This window comes from Sardina pilchardus, chromosome 19, assembly GCF_963854185.1.
Source record: "Sardina pilchardus chromosome 19, fSarPil1.1, whole genome shotgun sequence".
Classification (NCBI taxonomy): Eukaryota; Metazoa; Chordata; class Actinopteri; order Clupeiformes; family Clupeidae; genus Sardina; species Sardina pilchardus.
This window is the reverse complement of record NC_085012.1, coordinates 7,761,000-7,774,336: the sequence shown is the minus strand read 5'-3', so window position 1 is coordinate 7,774,336 and position 13,337 is coordinate 7,761,000. Positions and strand designations below refer to the sequence as shown.

At 46.0% G+C, this 13,337-nt stretch overlaps 1 protein-coding gene across 1 annotated transcript in view; it reads left to right on the top strand.

Annotated features, from left to right (window-relative positions):
• Positions 1–276: 276 nt before the first annotated feature.
• The window catches only part of pou6f2 (POU class 6 homeobox 2), a 97,452-nt gene continuing 84,391 nt past the window's right edge, over positions 277–13,337 (top strand). Inside the window, exon 1 of the mRNA XM_062521895.1 lies at positions 277–505. Coding sequence (XP_062377879.1) covers positions 346–505 — 160 coding nt within the window. The 5' untranslated portion in view covers positions 277–345. The remainder of the gene's footprint in view (positions 506–13,337) is intronic.

Sequence of the window (13,337 nt, the reverse complement as noted above, 5' to 3'; positions counted from 1 at the left end):
ATAGAGAGATAGAGAGACCCAGCACCAGCAAACACATGCACGGGAGAGTGTGAGAGTGTGTGTGTGTGTGTGTGTTCAGGAATCAGAGAGCGAAAAAAGAGTGTGTGAGAGAAATAGAGACAGCACCAGCGCAAGCCAAAGCTAACCTCCTCTCCTTCCTTCTTCTTTCCCCCCCTTTTTTCTTTTACGAAAAAAAAAAAAAAAAATCTCTCTCTTTATTTTCTCCCGCGGTCTTCACCTGGGCTTCCATCTCCGGCTGCTCCACCTCCTGCCGCCACTCCTCCACCTCCTCCACCTCCACCTCCACCTTCCCCCAACCCCCGCGCCTCCCCGCTCCAGGAGCCGATGATTACAGGGCAGCTGAGCAAGCCGCTGCTCTCCCTGCGCGGCGACATGGACCCTCCGGAGCTCCACGCGGACGACAAGCCGGGCAGCCCCGACAGCGACCTGACCGACGAGCCCCTGCTCCTGTCCGGCGACACCGACGCCGACGACAAGCTCTACGGTCAGTTGCTGTTGATTTATTTTATTTTGTGTGTGTGTGTGTGTGTGTGTGTGTTTTCTCTTTTTGAAAAAGAATTGTCTCTTCGTTCTGTTGCTTGCCGGTAGACCGCATGGGTGCACACACACACACACACACACACACACACACCCCCTTCTCTCTCAGCATCCCACCAAGTACTTCACTGGGATGAGAGGGGTATGTGGTCAGGCTGTGTGTGTGTGTGTGTGTGTGTGTGTGTGTGTGTGTGTGTGTGTGCAAGTGTGTGTGGGTGAGAGAGGAGCATGTGGTGATTGTAGTTGTATGGTGTTTGCTGCTTGTATTTGTCTCTAAATATTTGTATATGTATTTATACTGTATATGAATATGTGTATAATGTCAGTGGTTGCATAGGGTGCGCTGAGACATTTATATTTTAATATGTGTGAGCGGGTGTATATTTTCATATGGATGTGTTTGTGTGTTCGTGTTTGTTTCTGTATGTGTGTGTGTGTGTGTGTGTGTGTGTGTGTGTGTGTGTGTGTGGTTGTGTTCATGTCTGGCGAATTGCTGTGATGACTTATGGAAGCACTGTGCTGAAGTTCAGGTGTGGAGGCCTGTGAGGTGTATAGATTAGTGGCCGGCCGGCTGGTGTGTGTGTGTGTGTGTGTGTGTGTGTGTGTGTGTGTGTGTGGCTCTCACACCTGTGTAAAGAAGGTTAATTTAGATACCCTAGAAAAGTGCAGCTGACGCGTGGTGGCATGGTGTTTAATCAACAGAGCCGTATGGTACCCTGGAGTCCCTCCATGAAGGGAACTTATGACCTGCAAACTTGCTAAATAGAAGCTGCATTTTCTGACCATTAGTTAAGTCTGAGTGTTGTTTGTTTAGTTTCTTTACGTTCTATTTTTTATTATTATTTTTAAACACCTGAAGAGCTTTGTTTGTTGCGGTTACGCCTGACTTGAGCCTGCTTTTGTGGAAGGCATGTTTAAGCAGGTGTTTTTTGAAGCATCTTTGGCTTAATGGCGTGCAGCGGTGAGACCTGGCGAGGCTGGCGTTGGGTTGGCGAGTGGCACCAGCGCTGGTGTGAAATAAGGGCACAATAAGGGCGTTTGCCTGGTGCTGCTGGAGGAGCAGTGTGGGGAGACGGGTTTTTGTTGGCGCTCAGAGAGTGAGGAGATGTGACCGAATCTGGGGCAGAGTGGCAACAGGGTGCACGCAGAGACACAAACCCACACAAACATACATACACACACGCACGCACGCGCGCGCGTGCGCGCACACACACACACACACACACACACACACACACACACACACACACTCACACTCACACTCACACTCACACTCACGTGCATACAAACACATACACACACACACTCGCATGCATACACACACACACACACACACATACACCAACTCACTCACACTCACACTCACTCACACTCACATGCATACAAACACACACACACACACACACACACACGCTCATCTGTCATGGAGTGTGACATTTCTTCACATTTCAGTTCTCTCCAGCAAAAATGAGGGAGAGGCGTGAGACCCCGGAGGGGAGGAGATGCTGCTGGATGGTTGTGATGGTTGTTGGGTGAGACTGGAGAAGAGATGCTGTCTGATTTGGATGCTTTGCACTGGAGCATTACTGTAACACAATGTGCATACACTAGTATTACACTTAGCGCAAACACTAGTATTGCACTTAGTGTACACTTAGTGCACACTAGTATTACACTTAGTGCACACACTAGTATTACACTTAGTGCACACTAGTATTACAGCGAATGCACTCACTAGTATTGCACTTAGTGTACACACTAGTATTACACTTAGTGTACACTAGTATTACATTTAGCGTAAAGGCTCAACCCTCTCAGATCAGCCACATGATAACGTGCTAATATCTGTGTTTTTGAGTACTGAAATTATCTAAAATTATGATGATGATTATTATTATTGTTAATATTATTATGTATTGATATGACTATTATCATTATTATTCGTACTATTATTATATTGCAAATGAAGTTTTATTTTGTGGAACTTTAATACAGACGTTCTTGTCAAAACACATATTTTGCCACAACTGGGATGTGTACTGAAATAAGCATTATAATCCTTTAATTTACTCCTTCAACAAATCAGTTCTAGACAGGAGTTTTGCAGGACATGCTGTCATGTTTGAAATTATGAATATTAAGTTATGTTTATTTTTGTTCATAAACCACATGTTTCCTGTTTTATGGCCTTATAAAAGTTGTTAGCATTTTAGAACTGTTGTCTAAAATACTTAATTGTATTGTATGAATTGTTCTCTAGTACCTTTTATTGATCAGGCATATTGATATTTATTTGAATGATATTGAACAATTCAGTAAAAGGTACAAATGTATATTTTCACAGACTTTTTTACATAATCTATTTCAATTCTACTGATCTGCTGATCACACATTCAGAAAAAGCGTTGATGCTGGCCAAAGCTATATTATCAGGTGTGATCATCACGCAAAGTATTCTGTAGGATGACAGCAGTGGAGAACACACTGAAAACCCTTAGATTTGCCTTTGCATGCTCTGTGCCCTGGTGAGCTCTGTCATGCCCCGCTGGAGACTGTGTGTGTGTGTGTGTGTCTGTGTGTGTGAGTGTGTGTGTCTTTATATGTGCATGCATGTGTGTGCGTGTGTGCATGCACACCCGTGTCTCTCTGTGTGTGTGTTTGTGTGTGTGTGTGTGTGTGTGTGTGTGTGTGTTTATTTATATGTGGATGCATGCATGTGTGTGTGCACGGGTGTGCATACGCATCCATGTGTGTGTGTGTGTGTGTGTGTGTGTGATTCTGCCTCTATAAAGCAGTGGCTACTGACCTCTGCACACTATGCAAACTCAGAGATCAGAGACAGCTTCTGCTTGGCCAGCTGGGTTGGTGCATACTTATCATTAAAAACAACACACACAATGACAGGCTGGCACTTGAAGGATATTATGGGATATTTATGATAGCGGGTCATAGGTGCTGAAGCCTGCCTGTGTGAAGAGCCATGACCGTTTTTAAATGTGACGAATGGCGGGGCCTGTGTCTCTGTGCAGCAGAGACGGAGATGTGTCTGTCAGTGTAGCATTACCTGCGAGCAGGATTTATGGGGGTTGTAGGATTTATGAGTGTGTGAGCTTCACAGGATTTAGATGGACTGTTGGAGTGTTTGTGCATATGCATAAGCGCTCACCTTCTCAGGGACTTACTCAATCATTCTCTCTCTCTCTCTCTCTATCTCTCTCTCTGTCACTTTCTGTATGCCTGTCTTTCTTTCCCTCTCTCTCTTCCCTCTCTCTCTCTCATACGCACATGCAGTAGTGCAAATAATGTAGTACTCTAGCGTAAAATATAATGTTTTTATAATGTTTTTATGTAGCATATATAACTTACATAAATAACTGAAAATATGGTTTCAACTCAGTCTGCTTCTATTATGTGTTTTTAATGATAATCACGAAAATGAGGAATAAGATGATTATTAAAAGACCATTACAAAATGTTTGAATTGCATTTTGACTTCAAATTGAACTATAATGTATAAATGGAAAAAATCTATAAACAAATAATTTATTTATATCAATCGATTAAATGTATTATTATTCATATTATTATTATTATTATTATTATTATTATTGACTACTCTAGAGATTCACAATCAGCTTTTCCCAAATAGCTTCCTGCTATTGAATATAAACAGTTTCATATGGAAGCATGTTTTCATTTTTGTTGTATTCTACTGCTATCTATCAGAGGGATAGTGTGTTTTTTTCTGAGGAGCAGACAGAGATCATAAAGAACATTTGTATGAAGGACTAAGCCCTTTTTCATTCTTTCTCTCCCGTGCTCGCTCTCTCTCTCCCTCTCTCTCCCTCTCTCTCTCTCTCCTCTCACTATTCACACTGACTCCTCCCATTCTCCTCTCTTCTCTGACTGTCAGCCCCTCTATTTCTTAGTCTCTCTCTCTCTCTCTCTCTCTCTCTCTCTCTCTCTCTATCTCTCTCTCACACACACACACACACACACACACACGCACACGCACACACGCACATACACGTACATTATTTGTTTATCCTCAAATCTTTGAGATGTACACACTTACATGTATTTGTGATGTAGAGTATCCTGCTTACATGTTTGATGTCAAGCTCTGTGGTGTTTGGACATAATTGATAAATTAAGCATAAGAGATGTTTTCATCTATATCAACGTCCCTTTCGTTTCGTGTTGAATTTATGCTCTGTCTTTGAAACACTTCAGCTGAACACAATTGCTTTGATTTCACTTAATGGTTTCTTAATTACTACACTTTCCAGATCTTTTTCAAACAAAAAATGAGAGGTCTATTATAATTTAATGAAGCCATTCAGTAAAGGGAATTGTGTGTGTTTTTTTTTTTTTTTTAATTATTTAAAAAGGATTAATCAAAGAAGAATAGTTGGAATAGCCACAGCTCTCCCAACTCATCTCCGTTAAGTTAGACTATTCTTACTGACCCGTACTGCAAACTCTCCGTTTTCGTATGCCATATGTATTGCGACAAACAATCAGAAAACATTTAGCTAAAGTCTCACAGTAACCACAATAAGGTTTGATCATTTATTTTTTATTATGAGTTATACTTTCTACCCCATCTCAGAATTCAAGTGTGGAATTCAACACTTTTGACATTTTGCTCTGAGGAAATCGCCTTATTAAATTTCATCAGAACAACCATAAATAACAGGCAGCGTCCATCGCTTTTCCGTTCCTCAACGCACCGAAGAAACGCACGAATAGAGCAAGGCATGCTTGGCAACACAAATCTACCGCCATCTAACCTTTAGTGGCCCGATGGATAGTGATTAATTACAGTTCCCATGCAAAGGCATCGATTAGGTCAGGCCGGTGTTGTTGGACTGGCTAGTTAAAACTCCTCCAGACAGGCGGCCGGCGTAGGCAGGTGTGTGTGCCCCAGCGGAGGCTCTCTGAGCTGGGCAGAGCGGGGCGGTGTGGAGCGGTGTGGGGTGGAGGAGCCTTGCAGCGGCTGTCAGCCCACTGTAGTCTGTTTTTGGCCGTCAGAGAAGCAGGACTCAATTACATTAGACATAAAAGGAGCAGAATAAAGAGCATTGGTTGGTGTTTTGGTATAAATAATACATCAGACATCAGCAGCAGCAGCAGCAGCACCACCACCACCACCATCCGATACACACACACACACACACACACACACACACACACACACACACACACACACACACACACACACACACACACACACACGGAGGACACGCACACAGACTTTATGAGAACCCTATGAGCATAACAAGGGTGAGTGTAAGTGTGAGAGTGGAAAGTCTGGTGTTTGGGGTTGTGCGTGTGTGTGTGTGTGTGTGTGTGTAATGTGTGGTTGAATATTGTGTGTGTGTGTGTGTGTTTGTGATGATGATGATGATGATGATGATGATGATGATAATGATGTGTGTGTGTGTGTGTGTGTATTCCCTATGTGTGCTTTGTGTGCATGTATGTTGCACTTTATTTGGAGAACCCTGGTGTTGGGGGTTGTATTTTTCGGGGAGGCTGGGAACTTGTGGTAAAGCTTTACGCCTCATCTCTGCTGTGTCATGGCTGAGCGCCGCGTCTGTCTTGTCTTCTAAGGGTGCGTGTGTGTGTGTGTGTGTGTGTGCGTGTGTGTGTGTGTGTGTGTGTGCGCATGTGTGTGTGCGTGTGTGTGTGTGTGTGTGTGTCTGTGTGTGTGTGTGTCTGTTTGTGTGTGTGTGTGTGTGTGTGTGTGTGTGTGTTTGTGTGTGTATGTGTATGTGTGTGTGTTTGTGTGTGTATGTGTGTGTGTGTGTTTGTGTGTGTACTGTATGTGTGTGTGCGTGCGCACCTGTGTGTGTGGCTGTCTGGTGCCAGAAGGGGCTGGACCCTGTGATTGGAGCCGTAGCTCTCCATGCTGCACTGATCAGTGTGAGGGTTCCCGCTGTCAAGCTGATGAATTTTTTAAGGATATCCCAAGGCAAGGGCCATTAAAAGGGAGAGCTCAGTAACACTCCTCTAATGCCAGGGTTACCATTTTCTTTAATAAGCATCAAGCCTGCTTTGTTTGGCTCCCTCCTACAGTACCTCTTCTTTTCTTCTATCTTTCTTTCTTTCTTTTTTTTTCTTTTTCTTCTTTCTTTCTTTTTTTTGAAAGAGAAGAGAGAGATGTGAAGCCATCATGTGGATGAGTATCACTCTGTTCATTGACCCCTGTCCCAGACACACACGCTCTCTCTCTCTCTCTCTCTCTCTCTCTCTCTATCTCTCTCCTTTTTCTGTTTCTCTGAGATACTGATAATAATAGCAACTATCTTTTAATCCTCAAGACCATCTATCCAAAACCATCCCTGTCAAATATTACATTTAAAAAATCTGCTTTTGTAAAGGTTCAAACTTGGCAATTCATGCCGTACAGGGAAAAAAAAAAAATAAACACCAAAACACACGATTGCCAGGACAGGCCTGTTTTATTTATTCAGCAAAAGTGTGTTTTATTTATTTGTCAAGAAATTTAAATGTTAAAGAGTCGGCCCCGGCGTGCTCCTCTGGTGGCTCCCGTGAAAGAGGCGGGCGCGCGGGCACTGCCAGGCCTGCAGCTGTGCCAGGAGGGAGCCCAAGGCTACACGCCACCCCTGGGCTCCAGCGCCGTGCCCACAGAGTCCGCGGCAGATCAGAGACACAGCCAGGTGATCAGAGAGAGGGAGAGATGGAGAGATAGAAAAGGAGAGAGAGCGTAGAGAGAGAGGAGAGAGAAGTAGAGAGAGAGAGGAGAGAGAGAGAGATGAGAGAAGTAGAGAGAGAGACGGGAGAGAGAGAGAGAGAGAGAGAGAAGTAGAGAGCAGTAGAAATGGAGAGAAAAGGGGAAGAAGTGATAGAATTGACAGACAGAAGAGTGGATAGATAAAGCAATAGTGGAAGAGACAGACAGAGAGAAATAACGTCAACAGGACTGCTTTTGAGTCACCATAGTGTACAGTACAACTGTGTGTGTGTGTGTGTGTGTGTGTGTGTGTGTGTGTGTGTGTGTGTGTGTGTGTGTGTGTGTGTGCCAGTCAATTGGAATAGATTAGTGAGGTGGCCTGACCCACACTTATGATACTCACTATAAATCTTAACGCCGCACTCATGTAAGCAGGTGCCGCCACATGCACTTGTACAGTTGTGTGCTTAGCATACAAAGCCAAAAGGAAGGCTATAATAATCGCCCCCTAATTGCGCACATAATGGCTTTGGTCCCCTGGAGTGTTTATGCCCGACCATTAGAGGCCGTGGCAGGCACCAGGGGAGGATAGCGACTCTAATTTGCACATGTGTAACCTGGGGTCGGCAGAGCCCCTCCTCATTACATAAACGCGCAGGCAAAACACAGATTAGCCGTCATGAATAATGTGCGCCACCACAGGGGGTCCTCTAACGCGCCCCAGGGACGTGCACGACACGACACGACACGACACCACTGTAAACGAGCTCACGGTCGGCGTGGTGGCGACTGCCGTGTTTAAAATCACCAGCCGGCGTTTCAGCTCAGAATAGTGCGCCACAACTGTGACACAACTGACACGGCACCGCTGTAAACGAGCTCACGCTCGCGGTGCCGACTGCCGCGCTTAAATCACTGAGCCGGCGTTTCAGCTCAGAATAGTGCGCCACAACTGTGACACGCCTGTGCATCATCTGAATACTGTTTCGGTTTAAATTCACTAGCCGTACATTTTTATCGTTCCTTTAGGCAAAGTTGTTGTCCAAATTTGAAAGGTTGCGTCAGGTTTAAGTGCATGGTGTACGAGTTCCTGATCTTTGTGCTGTTGTACACTTTGTACACCCTGCAACCTTGCCTGTTGATATGTAGGCGCACCAAAGCAATGGGGCCTAACTAGTCGTTAGCGTGTACTGTATGTTCTGACTGGTGGTATAGTTTGATGGCGTCTGGCTGGGCCTCTGCAGAGCACTTCTGCCCCTGTGGCACGGCCATGCTGGCTCTATTGTCTCTGCAAAGTGTTACAAATGGAGCCCATTGTGTTCATGTCCTCACTCCCGTTTTCCCTGTCAGCGAATTCAGATTTGTCTGTGTGTGTGTGTGTGTGTGTGTGTGTGTGTGTGTGTGTGTGTGTGTGTGTGTGTGTGTGTGTGTGTGTGTGTGTGTGTGTGTGTGTGTGTGTGTCTGTGTGTGTGTGTGTGTTTTGCAGAGTGGGTATGTGTGACAAATTCAACTATAATTGACTCTGGAGGTGAAGAATAGGCCTTGCTTAAGTCTCTGTGTGAAGTTTTGCGATACATAATTGGTTGTGAAGTACTTCTGTACTTTGAATGTACAGAAAACATCCCAGAATGCCTTGAGATGCCTTGAGTTCCGAAGCACGAGGACTGTCTTCCATCGCACAATGGGCTCGGCCGACATAAAGGAATTCTCATTCTTTAGCGCTTTACTCTCCTCCCAGACATACCGTGCATGCCGCTAATACAGGCATTACAGAGGTCTCTTTTTCTTATGAAACGGGGGCCGACGCCACACAAAAGACCACAGAGGATATACAAACACAATCCCATTTGCCCACAAACAGCTATACAACAAAAGTGAGTCCTTGGCTCTGGCCTGGTTAAAATAGGCTTTTCATCCCCCCCACACCATGAAAGCATTGAGACGGCATGTTAATGAAAGATGAAGGGGGCAGTGTGTGTGTGTGTGTGTATGTGTGTGTGTGTGTGTGTGTGTGTGTGTGTGTGTGTGTGTGTGTGTGTGTGAATGGCAAGAATCTGCCAGATATCAGTTGCAAATGGAGAGACCAATAGGGAACAGAAACTATGCGTGCTTTGCGAAAGAAGGTCTGAAATCAAAGTGTTCTTTGACTTTTGTACTTTGTCATTCCACAAGACAGGATAGCAGCGAACACAACAAGCATGTTGGCTTTCAAAGAACGCATTGATTTATTTCTTTGGCACGACCCATAATAGCGTCCATAATCTGTAACTGAAAATATCAATAACAATTTGTTAAGGCGCTTGTCAGAGGTTTATGCATGAGAGCTGCTTTGTGATGAGTTCAGTCGGTTGTTGAATGGGCTCAGTGCTTTTGTGAGGGTTGAGGTTAAGATAGCGACTTACCTCAATACTGTTTATGACGGACATTTATGTGAGAGTAGTGGAATGTTTAATACATGAACAGAGATGTGTTTGAGTCATGATTGAAAATCACCACCAATGTGAAATTATGTAGACAGTGTGAAGGTGTCAGGTATTCTGGTATGTTGAGTGTCTGCAGGATTGGCATAGCATGGCTCGGTGTGTGTGTGTGTGTGTGTGTGTGTGTGTGTGTGTGTGTGTGTGTGTGTGTGTGTGTGTGTGTGAGTCAGGCGAGATTAGGGTGAGGGGGTGACAGAAGGCCCAGTTCAGGCATCATGTGGTGTGAAGCGGCGGTAACTGCAGACGAAACCCCCCCCCCCACACACACACTCTCCCCCCCCCCCACGCATTTTAGCTGCTTGTGCCACCCCGCATGCCCTCAACCCCCCCATCTCAAATGGCCTCCCTTTTTAAAAGCTCATTTCGTTGGTCCCCGCGCAAATAGTCTCCCGCTCCTTCTCTCAGGCGCAAACATCCTCAATGGTCCTCCGCTACTTATTGTCAGGAGAGAGAAAAAAATGGACATTATCTGCAAAAGCAGTGGTTAAGAGGGCAAAGTCTTCAATCCATCACACTCTCTCTCTCTCTCTCTCTCTCTCTCTCTCTCTCTCTCTCTCTCTGAGTCTCAAGCGAGTGGAATAGTGAGCCATGTGTACAGTTGCTGTCTACTCTTTTTTGCCGGCACCATTCCCTCCCCCTTTTCAAACATCCACCCCAGACAAGATAATAAGCTACTCGGAGGCACAATTCCATATTGTAGTTGGCCGCCAAGGCCTCATCTCTTGTCAGTTTGCATTTACTCAGCCAAGGATGTGGCGTTTCTATCATCACACTGTCAGCAGACGGCCCGTTTGGACAGACAGGGCCAGTCATTTCGCACACTTAGCGCCGACGCCAAATGGCCAGCACTTACGCCGATTGTGCCAAAAATGGAGGACAAATTTCACAGAGGTCACCTTCAGATGAAGAAGTGGGGAGGAGGAGGAGGAGAAGGGACAAAAAGATGAGAGGAAAGATAAAAGAAAGCTGTATTGATTTGTGTAATTGAGGGGATGTTTAGAGAGAGAAAATACATGTCTGGTTTGGCCAAGAGAGATGCACTTTCTCGTGGTCTTCTCCAGTGAAGACTCAGGTTTGGGAACATTTCAGTCAGAAGTGCTTGCACGTGATGTTAGAATATTCTGGAATGAGAGGGTCTTTTTAAGTCTCTCTGAGTGCCATGTGAGGACAGCCATTCAGTGTTTGGTGTTTTGGTTGTCAGTCTTCTCCACCTGCTTGTTGATTGAGTCCTATGATGAGTTGCAGAACATTTATTACTTTTGTTTATCACTTATTACTTTTTGTTTACTGATACGGAATTCAACTCAGGGCTGAGCTCAGCTGAGAACCAACTCCCACCTCGCTTTATCTGTCATTTCCCTGCACCCAGCACACACACACACACACACACACACACACACACACACACACACACACACATACACACAAGCACATGCACAAACACATCAGGCACTTGGGTCCTTGGCACATTATGTTTGTGTAATCAGCTTACCGGGGGGGGGGGGGGGGGGGGTGATGTTTTTAGGTGAGCGTTATGGTTGAGCGGGGCTGGGGAGGGGTGCTAATACAAGAGGGCCCATAATGCACAGCTAAGTAAGAGCGAGCGCACACACGCAGTGCCTCAAATGAGAGGCGGCCACGTAAATAAGGGCCAGATAAAGAACACGGCGCACACGCTGGCCCCAGAGTGCAGCTCCTCAGGAGCTGGAGCTCATTATGTGACAGGGGGCCAGGAGAGAGGGACAGAGAGAGAGAGAGAGAGAGAGAGAGGAGAGGAGAGAGAGAGTGGAGGAGGAGAGAGAGGAGGGAGGAGGAGAGGTAGAGGGAGGGAGAGAGGAGAGAGGGAGAGGGAGGAGGAGAGGTAGAGGGAGAGAGATAGAAAGAGTGAGAAAAAGAGAAAGAGAAAGAGAGAGAGAGAGTAGAGGGAGAGAGAGGGCTACAGCGGGGGCCCTCCTTAAACCCCACCTCACTAATGCATGCCTATGAAGCATGTGTAATGCGTTCGCTAATGCGCCTGTAGGGCCCAAGGCTACGGATAAGATGCTATTCAAGCACACGCAAAACACAGAGCGAGCGAGAGAGGAAGAGAGAGAGAGAGGAATGGGGGGAGGAAAGGAGGGAGAGAGGGGGGGGGGTAGATGGGCCTGGGCAGAGGCCTTTTGTTTCTGTGACGCTGTACTTGTAGGTCAGTGGCGTGGTGACAGAGAAGAGGGGTCGGAGAGATGAATCACAGGAGTCCCACTGAGAAGAGCTTTTCAGTCACTTCCTCCCCCTCTGGAATCAGACGATTAGTGGACATCGCTGCGAATCACTGCGATACGAGTGGAGATCTCAGACTGGACTTTGGGTGGCGTGTGGTGGTGCTGAGATGGGCGCGTCACGCTAACAAAGCTCTCCTTCTGATGAGGTGCAACTCCTATCACCAAGCACAATCTCATTTCCCTTGAAGAAAGCGAGGGAATAAACAAATGTGCTTTTTTTTATATACTGTTGGCATCGAATGTTCCTTCTAATATATGTAGCAGTGAACACAAAACATGTCCTTCTGCAATGAGTGCAGGCAAGATGTCAGACTCCATTTCCAGCGGAAGGGAAACTCTATTACTTGCTCTGTTTTAGTGGTAAATAACTGTTGTTTTCAGTAAGCGTGTTTGTAATGCCCACATCTCTGTGCTGGGAGACACACCGGCAGTGAAAAGTTTGGTGCGGTCGGCCGCTACGCCGGCAGCTGACACATCCAGTGCCGTGTTCTTCACTCAGTCAAAGACGGAGCTGCCGGTTGCTGCCGTCCTTCAGCTTTCCCCGTTCCACCTCAGATGCGCGGGAAATCATTTGTTCGCCGGACGCGGTGAGGTGTCCACCTTAACGCACTCGCCATTAAAATTCATCCGACAGCGAATCCCCCAAAGCACCTGCTTCCTCTTTGGAAGAGAGAAAAAAATAAAATAAAATAATAATACACATCGTTTTTACTGTATGGTTCAAAGGCGTTCAAGAAACAAAACTCTATGGATTCCACACAATATATAGATAGACACACACACACACACACACACACACACACACACACACACACACACAGTGTGGCAGAGAAGCTGTCATCACACGGAGACATAATTGAAGCCGTCACATAATCAAGGCTACTGAAAGGGTGGCGGCCTCCAGATGGGAGCGACCATCTTGTCTTTGTCTGGACGTGCGCTCGGAGCGGAGACGTCGGCCGGCGCTGTTCGCCGTGTCCTTCCCCGCCCGGGCCCCTTTATTATTTATGACGTGCGGTCTTTGAGCACTGACCAGTACTAATGCATAACCCTGTGTCCTTCTGCCTTATTCGCTTCCTTTGAAACCCAAGATTGAGGGAGGCAAAGAGAAAAGAGAGGGTGTGTGTGTGTATGTGCGTGATAGTGGTGTGTGTGTGTGTGTGTGTTTGTGTGTGTGTGTGTCAGGTGTGTGTGTGCGTCTGTGTGTGGGGGGTTCCTGATTGAGACACAAGCTATCAAGAGAAGTTATTATTGGGTTTTTTCTCCACCCCATCACCTTCCTCCTTCATATTTGAGGATGTGGAATAAAATTGGGGGCTCCTCTGTTCTTGTGGAATG